This window comes from Sciurus vulgaris (genome assembly GCF_902686455.1).
Source record: "Sciurus vulgaris genome assembly, chromosome: 1".
NCBI lineage: Eukaryota > Metazoa > Chordata > Mammalia > Rodentia > Sciuridae > Sciurus > Sciurus vulgaris.
In genome coordinates, this window is record NC_136461.1 from 79,565,951 (window position 1) to 79,582,255 (window position 16,305).

At 38.9% G+C, this 16,305-nt stretch overlaps 1 protein-coding gene across 3 annotated transcripts in view; it reads right to left on the bottom strand.

The window, feature by feature from the left end:
- The window catches only part of TGFBR3 (transforming growth factor beta receptor 3), a 189,843-nt gene that overhangs the window by 137,626 nt on the left and 35,912 nt on the right, over nt 1-16,305 (bottom strand). Inside the window, exon 2 of one of the 3 annotated variants that reach the window (XM_079147482.1) lies at nt 15,209-15,436. The exons of the other annotated variants lie outside the window; for them this stretch is intronic. Within the exon in view, the coding sequence (XP_079003608.1) occupies nt 15,209-15,329 (121 nt within the window). The 5' untranslated portion in view covers nt 15,330-15,436. The remainder of the gene's footprint in view (nt 1-15,208; nt 15,437-16,305) is intronic. 3 annotated transcript variants of the gene reach the window in all.

Consider the following 16,305-nt stretch of genomic DNA (forward strand, 5'->3'; position numbering starts at 1 on the left):
ATTTTTTGTAATTACTTTTGGTAGTAGGGATTTAACCCAGGGGAGCTTAACCACTGAGTCCCATCCCCAGTCTTTTTTTATATTTTGTTCTCACTAAGTTACTGATGCTCTTGCTAAGTTGCTGAGGTTGGCCTGGAACTGGTGATCCTTCTGCCTCAGCCTCCCAAGCTGATGGGGTTACAGGCATGCACCACTGGGCCCAGCTCTCAGTTGTGAGCTCTGTACATGTTCCCAGAGCCCTAGCTGCTATTTTGCATTTTTACTCTTTACCATTAAACAGCTTTTAAACTGGATCATTTCCCCTTTGCCCCAGCCTTTCTTTTCTTTTCTCTCTTTTTTTTTTTTTTTTTTTTTAAGAAAAGTTTAGGACAGCAGGAAAGCTGAGCTGAGGCACAAAGAAAAGCTGACTCTGCACATGCTTCATTGTTTTCTATTTTCATTCCAGTACAGTTGTGGCTGGAAACTAGCATTTAGGATTCCCCATGGACCTGCCGTCCCTGGTCCCTGGGGTTTCAAAGTGTTAAACTTTATACACTGCTCAGAGAGGTGTGATTCAATTCAGTATGTTCCCTGTAGTTCTAAGTGAGGCAAATATATACTGTGTCTTTACAAAGGCAACCAAAATATGTGTTTGGGGGGAAAAAGGGAAAAATGGGATTAAGGGAGTATTCAAAGATGTAATTATACATACAAAAGTGGGACCGTTTGTGTGTGTGTGTGTTTTAGAAGTGGGAGGCTTAATGTAAACATTGACTACATTTGTGCTTTTGATTTTTATATACTCTCTGCATCACCACACACTTGAGTACACAACTGTTAAAAATGCTGACATAATCATTTGACATAATCATTCACCCTATTTAAATGTGGGAGTTTGGGGAATTTTGTTGTTCTTAGAGTTTTCTACCCCAATTTTTTTTTTTTTTTTTTTTTTTTTTTTTTTTTGTATTGGGGTTTGAACTCAGGGATTGCCTTACCACTGAGCCACATCCCCAGCCCTTTTTATTTTTTAATGTAAGTAAGGTCTCACTGAGTTGCTTAGGGCCTAGATAAGTTGCTGAAGCTGACCTCAAACTTGCCATCCTCTGGCCTTGGCCTCCAGTCACTGGGATCACAGGCATGCACCACTCTGCCTGATTCCCCCCAGATTTTCTCAGCTCTCTTCTTAAAATATATCTGATGACTTATTTCTTAATTTGAGATAGTTTTACTGCCAACAGGATCCTCCTATAATCCATGAACACAAGTGCCTTGCCATGGAGTAGAACTGATTCCAAAAGGCTGCTCATACCTCCTTCTGGGACCTACAACCACAGGGTCCAGAGAGTTCAGAGAGTTCAGAAGCAACTCTTAAACCCTGACCTCATCCCAATCCACTGTTCCTGGTAAAGTAGCCACTTCTCAAAGAGCTAAGCCATCTCAAGGCCAAAAGTGACTCTTTGACCCATATAGAAATAAAACTCAAAGGAAGCTGGGACAATTCCTCTGCTAAGAGTCATTCTCCTGCTGGGAGAAGCCTCCAGGAATGGGTAGCCTCCAAACACACAGTCAGCCACTCCTGGTGGTGATTTATTAGTTAGCCTGACACTAAATCCACAGCTTATAGTAGCAAGATGTTCCTACTGGACACCAAGGTCTCTCAGAGCAGCCATTGTCACTGCCTCCTAAAGTTACGGATCACATCTCTGAGCCTGATGACAGGGTCTGTGGCTTCACCAGCACCACCATCCCCTGATCTGGGGATACTCACTCTTCCTTTCTCTGCTCATGCTATGTTTTCATTATTTCAAAGATACTTACCTTCTATAATCTTTTCTTTAAAGTACTTAAGAGAATGGGTCAGCTTCAAAACAATGGGGAAAGAAACAGTGAATTGATAAGATGTGGGTTCTAATCTTCAGTTGGCTTCTTAGACGCTATGTCAGTCATACAGCTCACAATCTTTCTGAGTCTTAGTTTCAGATAAGCAATGAAGAGTAGCACATTTTGCACAAGACTGTTATAAGATTTATATTAAAGAATTTATAAGAAAGTACCTAATACATATTGAGTGCTTAGTAACCTTTTACCTACAGAGCAATCATAATGCTCAACTCATACTTTTCAAAGGGTGTAGTCATTCACTAATAAAGACCAGAAGGAATGTTTTAAACTTTTTTCAATCTTCTCAGCCAGGTTTAGGTAGAAATTGGCCAACCTTTCTGTAAAGGTTTTATGCCATAAATGTAATTATACCATACTATAATGGGCATAATTACAAATATACCAAATGTATTACACCATAACTTTACAACATAACTGTAAAGATATTACAGTATTACAGGAATAGGTGTTAATTGCCACAGTACTTATAATAGAAAAATACTAGAAAACCTAAGTGGTCATCACTAATGATACATCTGTACCATGAAAATGTATATGCTGCACTTAAAACAGTGCAAGTTGTACTGACAGAAATATCTGAATGACATGCAAATATTTTAATTGCAGAAAATCATGTAAGGAATGGCAAGACTTATTGACCCTCTAAAAGTATGTTTATGTGTATATATATAAAAGTATAGAAAAAGGATTGAATGGATATCTAACTGAAAATAGTTTTTACCTAAGGTGGGGTGATGCCAAAGAAGAGGGATTGGGAAGACAAAAAAGGGGAGCTCTGACTTTTCTCTCTGTCCTACAACATGTAACTCTTTTACCATGCAAATGTTTTTGAGTATTACTTGTATAATTAGAAACCAAAAAATTAGCCCTACTTTATCACACAGATATTAGAACCAAAGCAAATGCTGATTGACTAGTTCCCTCTCTGGATGTTTTGTTTCAGGACAGCATCATATATGGTTCAAAAGAACAGACTCAGTGCCCTCTAGGAAACAGAAAACTCTGTTCTCAACTGAGTGCCGACATCCTCTCATCAACTTGACATCTTTGGCCCAAATTCCTTGTTCTCTGTGGTCAGCGAATCTACAAACCTGGAGTATTGCCTAGACTCAATAGGATGCTGTTGTGAAAAAGACTGGCTTTGAATCCTGGCTCTGCCTGTACTTTTTGACACTTTGACTCAGTTCTCTCATTTGTCAAATGGGGATATCTACATTCTGTGAAGTGCAGCTAATGCAGGCAAATATATGACCCCTACTAAGTGTTCCATAAATGGCAGCTGTTATCATTACTATTGTTAATCAGGAAGTTCTCTGAGTTTCAAGATCTTTCTCATCTGTAAAATGAGGGTCTACCATTTGATTATTTTGGAAGTTTGGTTTTAATGTTCTACAAACATGTGCTATTGGAAAAAATGGGCAAACACTCAAGGAATAGTGAATAGTGTGGCCAGGTGACAGGACCAAAGACCAGACAACACAGAGCAAACAGCATTGTCAGGCAGGACCTGGGGAATGGTGTGATTTCTGTGACTGTTACCAAATCCTGAGGTAACAAAAAAGAGGATAAGAGAAGCCTTTCCTTCAGACCAGAAAACTTCAGAATTTGGAGGGATGCAAGACAGCGAGGCAGACATATTCCTATTCTTTTAGTGCACAACCGAATACATTTTCAATATCTCTTAATACCAGCTGTAGGCCAGGAATAGCAAAGCATTAAAAAACACATGAATCCCTGTGACCTTTCCAAAGACAACCTTCATTATCCAGTCATCTCAATCTTTGGGACAGAAGATCAAGTCAAATCCCCTTGGAACCAATGAGTAATAATGTCTCCACACTCCTAAATTTATCTTCTGGGGCTCATTTAAAATCCCACCTTTATTAACCTTCCCAAATCCTCACTACTAAAAGCCATTTCCCTCTGTGAACATCCATAGACTTTGTTTTTCCAATCTATCAATTCCTACTTTAATTAGTCATCTGCATGCCTATTTTAACTCACTTACAGGACTGTAAGCTCCCTTAGAAAGTCAAATAATAGCCAATTTGGTCATCCGCTCACAAGCATTTGATAAGCACCTAGCTAGGTGGTAAGTACCACAGAAGGTTCTGGGGATACAGAAATAATAACACATCCTCCACCTTCAAGGAGCTCACAATCTAACAGGAAAGATGGGCAAGTGAACACCCAATGCCCACAGTGCTATCTGAGTATGGAGGAGAAGCCGCCCTAATCCACCTCAGAAAAAGGAAAGATGAGAAGGATCAAAAACATTTCCTAGGGCAAGGTGGTATCTGAGATGACTTTAAAGAATTAGTATAAATTACCCAAGCAAAAAGGATTGGAAAGAACAAATCTGTGCTAAAATAAATCTGTATCAACTAAGTACATCTACTTTGGAGAACTTAAGTGGCAGTTTCTTATAAATTTATGCATACATGAATGATTCAACCCAGAAATTACATTCCTAGGTATTTACTCAAGAAAGTGAGAACGTACGTCCACCAAAAGACATGTTTGCAAAAGGTCACAACTACTTAACTGCATAAGATTCAAAGGAAACAACACAAACATTCAACATGTGAATACGTAAACAAATTGAGATATGTTCATGCAATGAAATATACTCAGCATTGAAAAGAAACAAATTACTGATACATGCAACAACCTGGCTGTTGATTCCCCAAAACATTTTGCTATGCCAAAAGAAGCCAGACACAAAAGAGTACATGAAATTCCAAAATAGGAAAAAAAAACAATCTATAGTGACAGAAAGCAGATCCATAATGCCCTGGGACTAGGGATCTTGACTACAAAGGGAGTGAATAGAATTTTCTTTGGGGTGAGGGAGAAAGAATAGATGATAGAAAAATGTCCTATCTTTTTTTTTTTTTTTTTTTTTTTCTGGTATTGGGGATTGAATCCAGGGGCACTCTACCACTGAACCACATCCACAGCCCTTTTTAATTTTTATTTTGAGACAGGGTCTTGCTAAGTTGTTTAGGGCCTCACTAGTTGCTAAGGTTGCCTTCCAACTTGTAATCCTCCTGCCTCAGCCCCCAGGTCACAGGGATTACAGGCATGTGCCACTGTGCCCCACTTATTGCAAATCATGTGTCTTCAAAGATCATAAAAACAATGAACAGAATAATTAGTCTGCTCTTGTTACACTCCACTCTAGATATTTTAAAAAGCAGAATTTAACAGGAAAATTTTTGTTTTACCTAAATAAAGGTCTGCCCTATTAAAAATGACAAACACATTTATTGATTTAAACCAAGACCACATCTTACTGAGGAAAGGCTTCTGTCCCTTCCTTTCCACCATGTCCTATAGTGTCCTGGGCTTCTAGCAAAGGTAAGCTTCTTGCGGTGGGGCCTCTGTAGGTGTGAGGTAAAGTGCCAAGCATATGGCTGGCATTTAATGTGAAGTGTCATGGTGACAATCACAGCAACAGAACCACTAGGGCACATGGGGTCTGGCAGTTACAGTGTGGAATGGTACTGGTTGCTATTCTCAGCATGTGTCACTGACTTACTGACAAGACAGTTAAACATAAAAAGGAACCATTATCAGTGGTAATTAGGTTAGAGTCCCTGGGCAAGTAGGAATAAGAAAACTCCAGCAGTAATCCCCAAACCACCTATTTCTCCAGTTTCAATTTCCTGCTCCAAACATTTTCTAAAATTGCTATTACCAAAGTAAACTGATTTGGGTTGACTGCTGCTTCCTTTCCCTGGTGTGAAGGCACCAAAAGATAAGCAAGAAGAAACAACACAAAGGACTCCAAATAGCCTCCCCTTCTTAAGGTTTCTTTGTATGCATGACACATGAGATAATTCATTAAGTTCCAGGTCATGACAGCACAGTCCTTGGCACACAGAAGGCACTTGAAAAATATTTAAAGAATCAGTACAGGACAGAAGGAGAAAAAATCTGAGTGTGGACAACAGAACAAAGCCTTGACTCTTCCAGGGTCACTTTCCTAGCCAACCTATTCACAACAATAATAGTTCATGTCATTGAAAAGCTGAAAAAGGGCTGGTTTGGGTAAGGTTGCTGTCACTCACTGCTCACTGAATGAATAAATCTATTCAGTTTCTCTGACTCTTATCCAGAATTCAAGGTAGCTATGGCCAGTGCAGGCACGACTCCCAACTGACTTGTTATTAACCTCATTGGCCAACTGGGAATAGATCTCTGAGAAAACAGCTCAGCTGCAGACGTCCAGAGCAGCATCTTGGTCCACAGCTTCATCTGTTCCACGGTACTTGCTTTTTTTGTTTTGTTTTGTTTTTTTGTTTTTACAGTGCTGGGGATTGAACCCAGGGCCTTGTGCTTGCGAGGCAAGCACTCTACCAACTGAGCTATCTCCCCAGCCCAAGGGTACATGCTTTACAGCTCACCCTGAGGTCCAAAGTTTGATCCACACCAGGGCAGGACACTCACTGATAGTCATCATACCGTGCCTTCCTCGAGAGAACCCAAGGGTCATGATGGCTACTGAAGAAACCTGGAAACATTTACTTCTTTCCCTAGTTACCATTAGCATAAAGCACTAGATTCACCAGTACCAATATCTGCACCCATGATGACATCTCCAATGTAACCAATCAACCCCACCCACACCTCCATCAATATTTTGGCTTCATTAACTAGCCACAGGAAAAAGAGTCTGCCAAATGGCAAACTCACATTTCACACAGATCTGTCAGCCAAGACAGGAAGGAAACATCAAATCCATAGCCCGGTATATAAATGTTTAGCACTGAAGTGAATGGAAACCAGCAGGACACTTGAGGTGATACTTAAATCCTTAGTTAAGGCGAACTAAAGCTGAGTTAGTTCAGTTCATCAACAGGAGAGTTCATAAGGAATTATCCCAAGCAAATGGTAGCAGCCACCCCTTAAATACTGGCCTTAAGTACTGGACGGAGAAGCAAGGGAACTTAGCTTCATTCCCTTCCCCATAGTGATGGGGCCCCTCTGGATGGGTCAAGCTCCAAAGCACACTGTGAGGTAGGGAACCAGGACTTCTAAGGGTAGAGGCAGACCTGAATTCTTCTGGGATGAAATTCTTGTTTAAGATGACTCCCATCACTACTAGTCACAACTAGTAGCACCCCCACCCTAAGTCTCTGTCCCCTTTTCTCCCTCAAGTCCTTGACATCCAGTCAAAGGAGGACAAGCAGGTGCATACAGTGAATGTGTGCTTTAAACCTTATGGCTAAGGCTGGCTTATATGCGTGTGAAGGAGACTCTCTTTCTCTGGTTCAGGTTCCTGAGCATCTGTTCTGTTAGCAAATCACCGAAGTCAGCCCTCTCTACTTCCCCAATGCTTCTTCCTATACCAGGACTCCTGGACCACTACCCAAGCAGACTCACAGTGACAAGACATGACATGCGGACTGGAGCCCTGGAATGGCACTGCAAGATTCAGGCACTGTCCCTGGCTCTTCCAAAGGGCCGTACCCAAGTGAAAGCAAAGGACACAAATAATGAAAGGGTGCAGCTATGAAATTAAGAAACCTAAGAATGCCAGAAGCATCGAGAGTATAGAAGAGCCCTCAAAGGAAGCTCTGGGCTTCAAAGTGTCCATGAATCACCACTTGTCATGGGAAGTTATAACCACCAAGGGTACTTTAGATCTAAAAGACCATCATTGTCAAATAAAGAACTCAAAGAGGACAAACTCCAAACTTGGTTCTTCCTAACAAAGGTCCATTCTAAAGGTGCAGACCCAAAGATAGCTTTATCCTTCACATAAAGAGAAGACCTAAAATGAGATTTTGAAAAAGTCAGATCCTTGATACTAAACACTACTTCTCTAAATTCACAGCAGAGGCCAGATCTGTGCAATGCGAGACCGCACTCTGCAAACTGCTAGCACTAGGGCCATGGTGTTGGCCTCTGTCTTTCTCTGACATAACCAAGATAAGCTCACCCTGGCATGCTCTGCCTGGTGAAGAATGATCCAGGGAATTGGGTGCTGGTGTATGTCCCCTAGGATAGAATGCTTCCCGGCCACTTTTGTTTGGTATGTCTTTGTTTTGGTTTAGCCCTGGTAATCTGGCAAGCAGTCTGTTTCCAGGGGGGGCTCTGTCCATGGTGTGGATGCCCCAGGCTTGAGGTCCTAATTCATTTTCATAAACAGAGCCCAGTTGCCACAGCAACTGATGCTGTGCGCAGCTGCTAAATAGCAGAGGTCACCCAGAGCTTTCTTTGGGTTCTACAGTCTGTTCCTATGCATCTGTGAATAGGAGTTGCAGTCATACCAGCCAGGAATTCATACAGGAACTGGTCCTAAGGAGGAACTGCCAAATCAACTGCTACACACAAATGGAATTTCAGGTGGGGCCCAGGCCCTACCTGACAGATGTTAACCAAGGACACAGGAACAGTGAAGGGCATGAGTGGCAACTCTCTCCCTGTTCCTTCAACAGCCCCCAGAGCAGTGAAAGGATGCAAGGTCAGAACTCAGTGCAAAAGGAAGGCTCTTGGAAAACTGAAAGTGTAGTTGGGCCAGTGACACTTCTGCATCACATGGGTCAATCAGATACTTTCTCTCTTTCCCAGGGAGGTAGGACACTGTTTTCCCCCCTCCACAGCAGGAAGCACATCATACTTTCCAGCTAGCACACAGGTAAGCACTAGAGTTCCAAAGGTCTTTTCTGATTAGAGACCATCACTACTGTTTCCACCTTCCCAAGGCAACTCTTGGGAAGGTCACAGATCTGCTATACCTATGATACAAACTAAGTAGAGGCCAGGCCCAGCCTGTGGGAACACACACCCCTGCCAACCTGCCTGGGGGTGTCCACTTGGGAAGATTAGTTAACAGTTTGTCTTTGATTCTGCAAAATGCAGCTTCTGCCCTCCAGATAGATGCTTTCCAGCAAAAATAACCATAAAAATGAGGCTGCTCTATATGATGGGTCCTCTTCACTCTGGCAAAAATCAAACCACTGGCAGGATCCCAAGGAAGCTATAGAATTGAACTGGGCATAAACCTCACTTAACAGTCTTTCAGACCTGATCCCATATTAATGACATGGAAGAAATAAACATGTTGTGGCCCCAGCACCACTTTCAGAGATAAGTGATCACTTAAACAAAATTAAGGCTTTCCATTCCCAGAAACATATGCTCCTGTCTTTATCAATCAAGAGCCAATTAGACCACAACACAGAAGGGAAATGGGATAGAAGTTCCCTAATTCATAAGTGTAACTCAAAGATTAGCCTAAAGATATGGGTCAAACATGTTTTTCAAACAGGACCGAAATTTTTTACATACAGGATTTTTTTTTTTTAATTCCCACCGCTGTATTTTATTACAGGGCAGAGGAAACCTAAACAGTTAAGAAGTCTGTCCTGAGGCAAACAATTCAATAATTTAGACTTCAAAGACTCCATATTAACCTCTGTTTACACAAAGTAATGTTTCCTTTGTCTGCTAAACATCAAAATACTTCACAATTAATTATCTCTATTTTTAAAATAACTCAAGTCCTATTAAATATAATGGCCAATGTGCTTTAAGCAGGGGGTAAAGTGTGTTCAAAATCTCTGCACAGACAATTTGCATGGGATTTGATTAATACAGGCAGTTTAAAATTACTTTCCTTCCAAAATTATAATTTTTTCCTGTATTACTTTTGTTTCCATTTTGCCTATGAATGCTGTGAATCTAATAATCAAACAGTAGTTCCTCTGTCCCCTTAGAAATTCAACAAAGTTAAGATTTCAAGCTTAGAAAATTCAAAGTTGTTTCATTTCCTAACTATTTAGTACTTAACTACTTTTCTTCAGGACATTCCCAGTTCTAACCCTAGAAGCTAACACCCACAGAGAAGTACACAGGGAAGTGCAAGGGACCATAGCTGGGAGAGAGCTTCACAAATAACAAGGTCACCTTTCATATATGGAGACAAACAATTAATATTCCTTTAAATCTGTATAGGGATTTTTTTTTTTTTTCATTTGCTACCAGGAATTGAACCCAGAAGCACTTAACCATTGAGCCATATTCCTAGTACTTTTTATGTTTTTATTTCAAGACAGCTGCTTAGGGCCTTGCTAAACTGCTGAAGTTGGCTTTGGACTTGGTGATCCTCCTGCCTCAGCCTCCTGAGCCACTGGGATTACAGGAGTGTGCCACTGAACCCAGGTATATAGGGATTTTTAAATTTTTGAAGTTCTTTCACCTCTTTTCCATTATAGTACCTTCAAAATACTCACATTTGAGAGTAATATTAGATTGATGGAATGTCACCGTGTGCCAGGCTCTCTGCTAAGCACTATCGACGCAATAGTAGGTTTATTCCTCACAACAACCTTGAGATATACTATTATTGTCTATATTTTACAGAGTTAAAAAAAATCTGAAGTAGAGTGATATTAAGTAACTCACTCAAAGTCATGAAGTTATTGAATCACATGATTATGCCAAGCCAGGTTACAGGCAAGGGTGGAACCTAGACTGGAAGGCAGGTTAGCCTTCCTGGTTCCAAAATCAAAGGGTGTTTGTTTCAGAGAAAATGCCAAATCAAGATAAGCCAAGCAATATGCCAATGAGCTCCAACCTAAATGTACATCCTCATTCCACGAAAAGCTCAGCTACTGGCATATTAAAGAGAGATACAAACACCAGAATCCCTTAATTCTCAAAATTCTCAGCTTATTTCATTTTAATTTTATATTTTCTATAATGATAGTCCTTGAAAATTATTTAAGAAAATATTTAATGTCCCCAAAGAAAGGAACTATTTCAACTATATGTTGAAGTTTTCACAACATTTTTCTTCTACATTCTAATTTTTCAATGACTTTTTACAATTCATGTTTCTAGCAACCTGATCATTAACACTGAAAGTAAAGCTAAGCTCACATAACACATCACACATTGCCAGGGGCTGCAATTTGAAGCTATTCAGCTGGGCTGATTTAAAATCTCAATTTTGATAGCATAGTATACTCCTGCCTCTGATACAATTAGAAACTTTTCCTTTTCTAGAAAATCTTCACCTACCAAGCATGAAAGGATTTTTTTTATCTGAATTATTTGAAATTTGCAAATAATAATAGCTACTTCTCCTGAAATCTCATTTCCTCCCCTTTAATGGGTTCCTCTTCCCTTTGGGCCAGAATAGGCCATGACACACAAGGGATGGTAAGGTTTGTTTTTCTGCACTAAATTGAAGATATATTCTCATCTGAAAGTTCAGAGTCAATCTTTATTTATTTTTTAATTTTTTTTAGTTGTAGATGGACTCAATACCTTTATTTTTTATTTTTATGTGGTGCTAAGGATCAAATCCAGTGCCACACACGTGCTAGGCAGGCGCTCTACCACTGAGCCACAATCCCAGCAACAAAGTCAATCTTCAATTGCATCATTTAAATAGTGCACTCACCGCCAAGTCCTATGGCTGCTAGAGAAAAAGCAAAGCCCAAGATGAGCAGCTTTGTCTCCATTCTTACAGAGCTTCCATTCTAAGAAAGCGATAAACAGACAACAAACAAATATGCTAAACTGAATTTTTAAAGCCAAAGAAGCCCCACCTTCAGAAAGGACAAGTACAATAAGGCAGGAATTTTGTGAAAGTGGACCCAGAAACCCAGGTACTGACTGTTTACTATCCAGCTTACAGCCCCATCACAGGCTCAGTGGGACAAATCTCTATGCCAATGTGTTCCCAACTGTGCAGGACAGCTCAAACTACCAACCTAAGCCTCACTTCTTTTACCAACAGGGAGCAAAGTCCTTTGAGCCCTCTCAATTTTGACACAAAGTACCTGGTTACTTTTAGACAATACCTGATTATTCGGAATCCATCTGTTCACTGTAACCATTCAGATGGGTTATTTGTTATCCAAATTCTATGGAGCTTTACAGGGTAGCTCTAGGGGCTGAGAGGAGGTGAACTGCAGCACAACATAAAAAAACAATTTCCCAAGAGTCAGAGCTTTTCAAAATTCAAGCAAAGATTGGGGGCTCAGTCAACAGGATATTAGAAAGGTGATCTGTGTATCAGGCTGAGTTGGACCAGATAATCTCTAAAGATTCTTAAAATGCCATCGTACCACTAGAACTCTACTGTGCCCTAGGAACACAAAACCTTCCCAGATGTAACTTATCCTAAAATATTACTTGAGGATAATGTTGCTAATGAAATTAAAAAATTCAGATGTCATGAAGAAATAAGCAACCTAAAATATGCCACATGTTAACTAAGCAATAATTGCAACAGTACATAAATTCTAATAGCTACACTTAGCAATGCTTAGTAAGTGACAGAGCTTTTGAGCATAGTGTCTCATCAAATCCTCAGAATACAGTGAGGTGGATACTGTTGGTGTTTCCACTTTACAGATGAGCAACAAACATGGTTTGCAACTCCTCAGAGGCAGAGCTGGGCGTGCACACAGGTCTTTGGTCCTCAAATCAGTGCTCGGCATTATGCTCCAGAAGCTGCCTTGTGGGGTGGGGACTGTTTTCCTCTTAGATTGGGTTTCATGAATATTCTAGAGTAATATTCTAAAATATGAAAGAACTCTTGAAATTTGATGAATGAAACTCTTTTGATGTAAAATAATCATAAATTTCTACTTTAGAAGAATACATACTGAACTTACTTGATTATAATTTACTAAGTTGTAGAAGCGCTTAGAAAGTTAGTTCAGCTTCCAAATCTCAGGTCCAAGTAGTAGCTTAAACACTACAAGAATCTGGCTCAGAATCAGTCACAACATTTTTCCTGTGACAGTATAACAAACACACACTGCATTAGATATTTATATTTCTGCTAAATATCATCAATGCCCAAATTGGTGATTATGACAAAGCTGGCCCTTAACTGTGGCAGTTTCCATTACAAAATCCAATTTGTGGAAATGCAGGATCCTGTTTAAAAACTGATTTAAACTGATATTTAATATGACAAGATACTATTGGATTCCCCCTCCCCTCATTTGAAAAACTGAGCCATCAAGTCTCCTGTAAGTCCACTTAAAGTACAAAAGAAAAACGTGAGCTCCAAAGTTTGAGATTCTTGATACATCCCAGCTTGAGTGTATTTTTTTATCTGAATTTACAAATATTAATGATATTTGAAGTTTTTAGTAATCAATTTCTTTAAAAAGTCTAAGCACAAAATAGCAAATTAACTTCAAAAAGATTAAAAGCATATAGCAAATATACAACCTGAGTCTGCTTCAATTTTGAAATTGGTAATATATTAAGAACCGATTAACAAATTAAAATTATTTACATAAAATTTATAAATATTCACATGAAATAGATTTATACACATACACAACATTACAGCAGAAAATTTCTAGGAAATGCTGTACTTTTTATTTGTGATATACATAAACTGATGAAAATACCCTAATAATTTAAAATCTTTCCCATCATAGTAAAATACAAGAACTATTAAAACTTCTAGGTTTTTTTAAGGGAATTTTGAAAGAAATCACTTTTACAGGTCTAAAAAGTCAGAACAAAGTCCTCAAATCCCTTCCTCACAAATATTACCACATCATACCCTCTTCATCTCTAACCTTGCAAATGCCACACCTGGGCAATTGCTATATTGCTCCATAATGCTTGTGCTGGCAAGAAAGCATCTTTGAGTGACAGTGGTTTCAAATCACAGAGTTTGGAGTTGAAGAAAATTGGGGATCATGTGGGAAATCTCCCTTATCTGCCAGCTGATTAATGCAGGGAGGCTAAGTGGCTTTAACTCATGTCAAGACTCCTTGGTGGAGCCCCTGCATTAAATCTTTATTTGGGTCAGAAGAAAAGATTCCTTCCATTAAGTTTTCTTTTCTGTATTATTCAGAAAGCAGCAACTCTGAAACTTTTTGGTTTAAGGATTCTTTTGTGCTTTTAAATTACTGAGGACTAACTGGTCATGGTGGTGCTTGCTGGTAATCCCAGCTACTCATGGAGCTGAGGCAAGAGGATCACTTGAGCCCAGAAGTTTGAGACCAGCCTGGGCAACATAATGATAGCTTGTCTCAAAAAAAAGAAAAAAATTTTCTGGGGACCTCAAAGAGATTTTTTTTCTGAGTTACATGCACCAATGTTTACCACAATCGAAATTTAAACTAATTTTTGAAATATTTTATTACTTCAGTTAAGTGCAGTGGTGCACATTTGTAATCCCAGTGACTTGGGAGGCTGAAGCAGGAGGATTATAAGCTTGAGGCCAGCCTCATCAACTCTGCAAGACCCTGTCTTAAAATTAAAAAAAAATAAATTAAAAGGGCTGTGGATGTAGTTCAGTGGTAGTATACTCCTGGGTTCAACCCCCAGTACCACAAAAAAAATCATAATTCATTCAAAATCAACAATAAACTCACTGCACGTTAATATAAATAGTATTGCTAGTGAAAAATAATTGTTTTCTGAAATGAAGCATAATTTAGTGAGCAGAGCAGCATTGTTCTGCATTTTTGCACATCTCTTCAATGTCTGCTTAATAAAAGACAGCTGGGTTTTCAGATCTACTTCTGCATTCAATTTGTTGCGATACCCTGTTCTGGTTGAAGGATATGAAGAAATGTGGACTCACACAGATACAGTTGTCCCAAAGTATCCTCAGTAGATTGGTTCCAGGACCCCCTCAGACACTAAAACCTGTGGATGCTCAAGTTCCTTACATAGAATAGCACAGTATTTGCACAGGACCTACACACATCCTCCTGGATACTTCAAAATTATCTATAGGTTACTTAAAATGAGGGCAGAAGATATAGTTCAGTGATAGAACACTTGCCTAGCATATGCAAGGCCCTGGGTTCAATCCCCAGGACCACCCAAAAAATTTGTTAGATGACTGATAATGGCTAATACAATGTAAGAGCTATTCAAATAGCTCTATTTTGTTCAGGAAATAATGACAAGGAAAAAAAATCTGTATATGTTAAGTATAGACGCTTTTTTTCCCATTATTTTTGAACTATGATTGGCTGAATTCTTGGATGTGGAACCTGTAGATATTGAGGACTGACTATATAAGCAACTGGAGCTACAAAGATTAATAGTCTTTTCACATGCACTTGTGGCTATTTCCTCTTTGATATTATACCTCAATTCAACAAATGCCATTTCTTAAGGTTTGTTGCAATACAGCATCTGAGTTCCACAATGAACTTTTAAAACCCTACTCCATTAAAATCCATTGCTTTCCCTCAACTATTGAGTAGTTTCAAAGTGAAAAATAGTAACTTCGTGGCAAAGCATTCTGTCAGACACCATTCTAACCAAGTGACCAAGGTTAACATAACCAGTAAATGCAACCAACATAAGGTACCCTTGATCTGATGCTCTGAAAAGCGTACATCACTTCTATGGTGTCCTTCCCAATAATGTATAACTTCACTGTAACCATGAGAGAACATCAGATGAACCCAAACTGAAGGATGTTCTTCCATATATTTCAAAAATGTTAAGGTCACTGAAAGACCAAGGACCTGTCACAGATTGGATAAGACTCAGGATACATGACAACTAAAGGCAATGTGTGATCCTAGGTTGCATCCTGAAACAAAAAGAACATTAGTGGAAAAACTCATGAAATCCAAATAAATTTCATACTTTAGTTAATAGTATTGTACCAACATTCACTTCTTAGTTTTGACCATTGTTCTATGGTTATATGTAAGATATTATCATAAGGCAAAGCTGAGTGGTAGAAATAAAAGAATTCTGTGTTATTTATGCAACACTTCTGTAAATCTAAAATTATCTAAAAATAAAAAGGTTTTTAAAAGTCAACTGCTCTATATTGTGCCCTTAAGATGTTGACTCTCCTACCCATGCACAATTTTTATAACATCATACATCGGTCATCTAGAAAATAATAGTTTACTTACTGAGTTATACAAATAAGCCCAATAAGACATTTCATTATATAGTGTTTTTTTTTTTTTTTTAATCACATTTGTTAACAGTATCTCCCTTGACCTCATCAGAAAAGTATTCAACTACTGAGAAACTATCATTCATGGTGGTGGATAAAAGTTTTCCAAAATTTTGATTTTGTTGGAAAAATAAGATTTTATCATTGGCAACAAATACTGTCAGTTGTTTTCCTTGAAGTAACAGGCCCACTTTATACTTTGTCAAAAAAGTGCCTGCCAAATTCCAAAGTCTGGATAACCATCATTTGTCTGTCTGTTGTTCTTTTAAGTAAAATCGTGTCTCATGAAAAACAGATTAGTTCAGCTCAGAATTCAAATAACTACAGAAGCACTTTTCCTCAAGGCAACCATCATATTTTAAAATGTAGAAGTGGTACCTGCGGACTTCCCATTTCATCATTCAGAATATAAAAGAGGCATATATTTGAAGGGTCTTATTCCTTCATCAAAAACAATAAAGAAACTGGTAGTCAGGTGTTTAGATGAA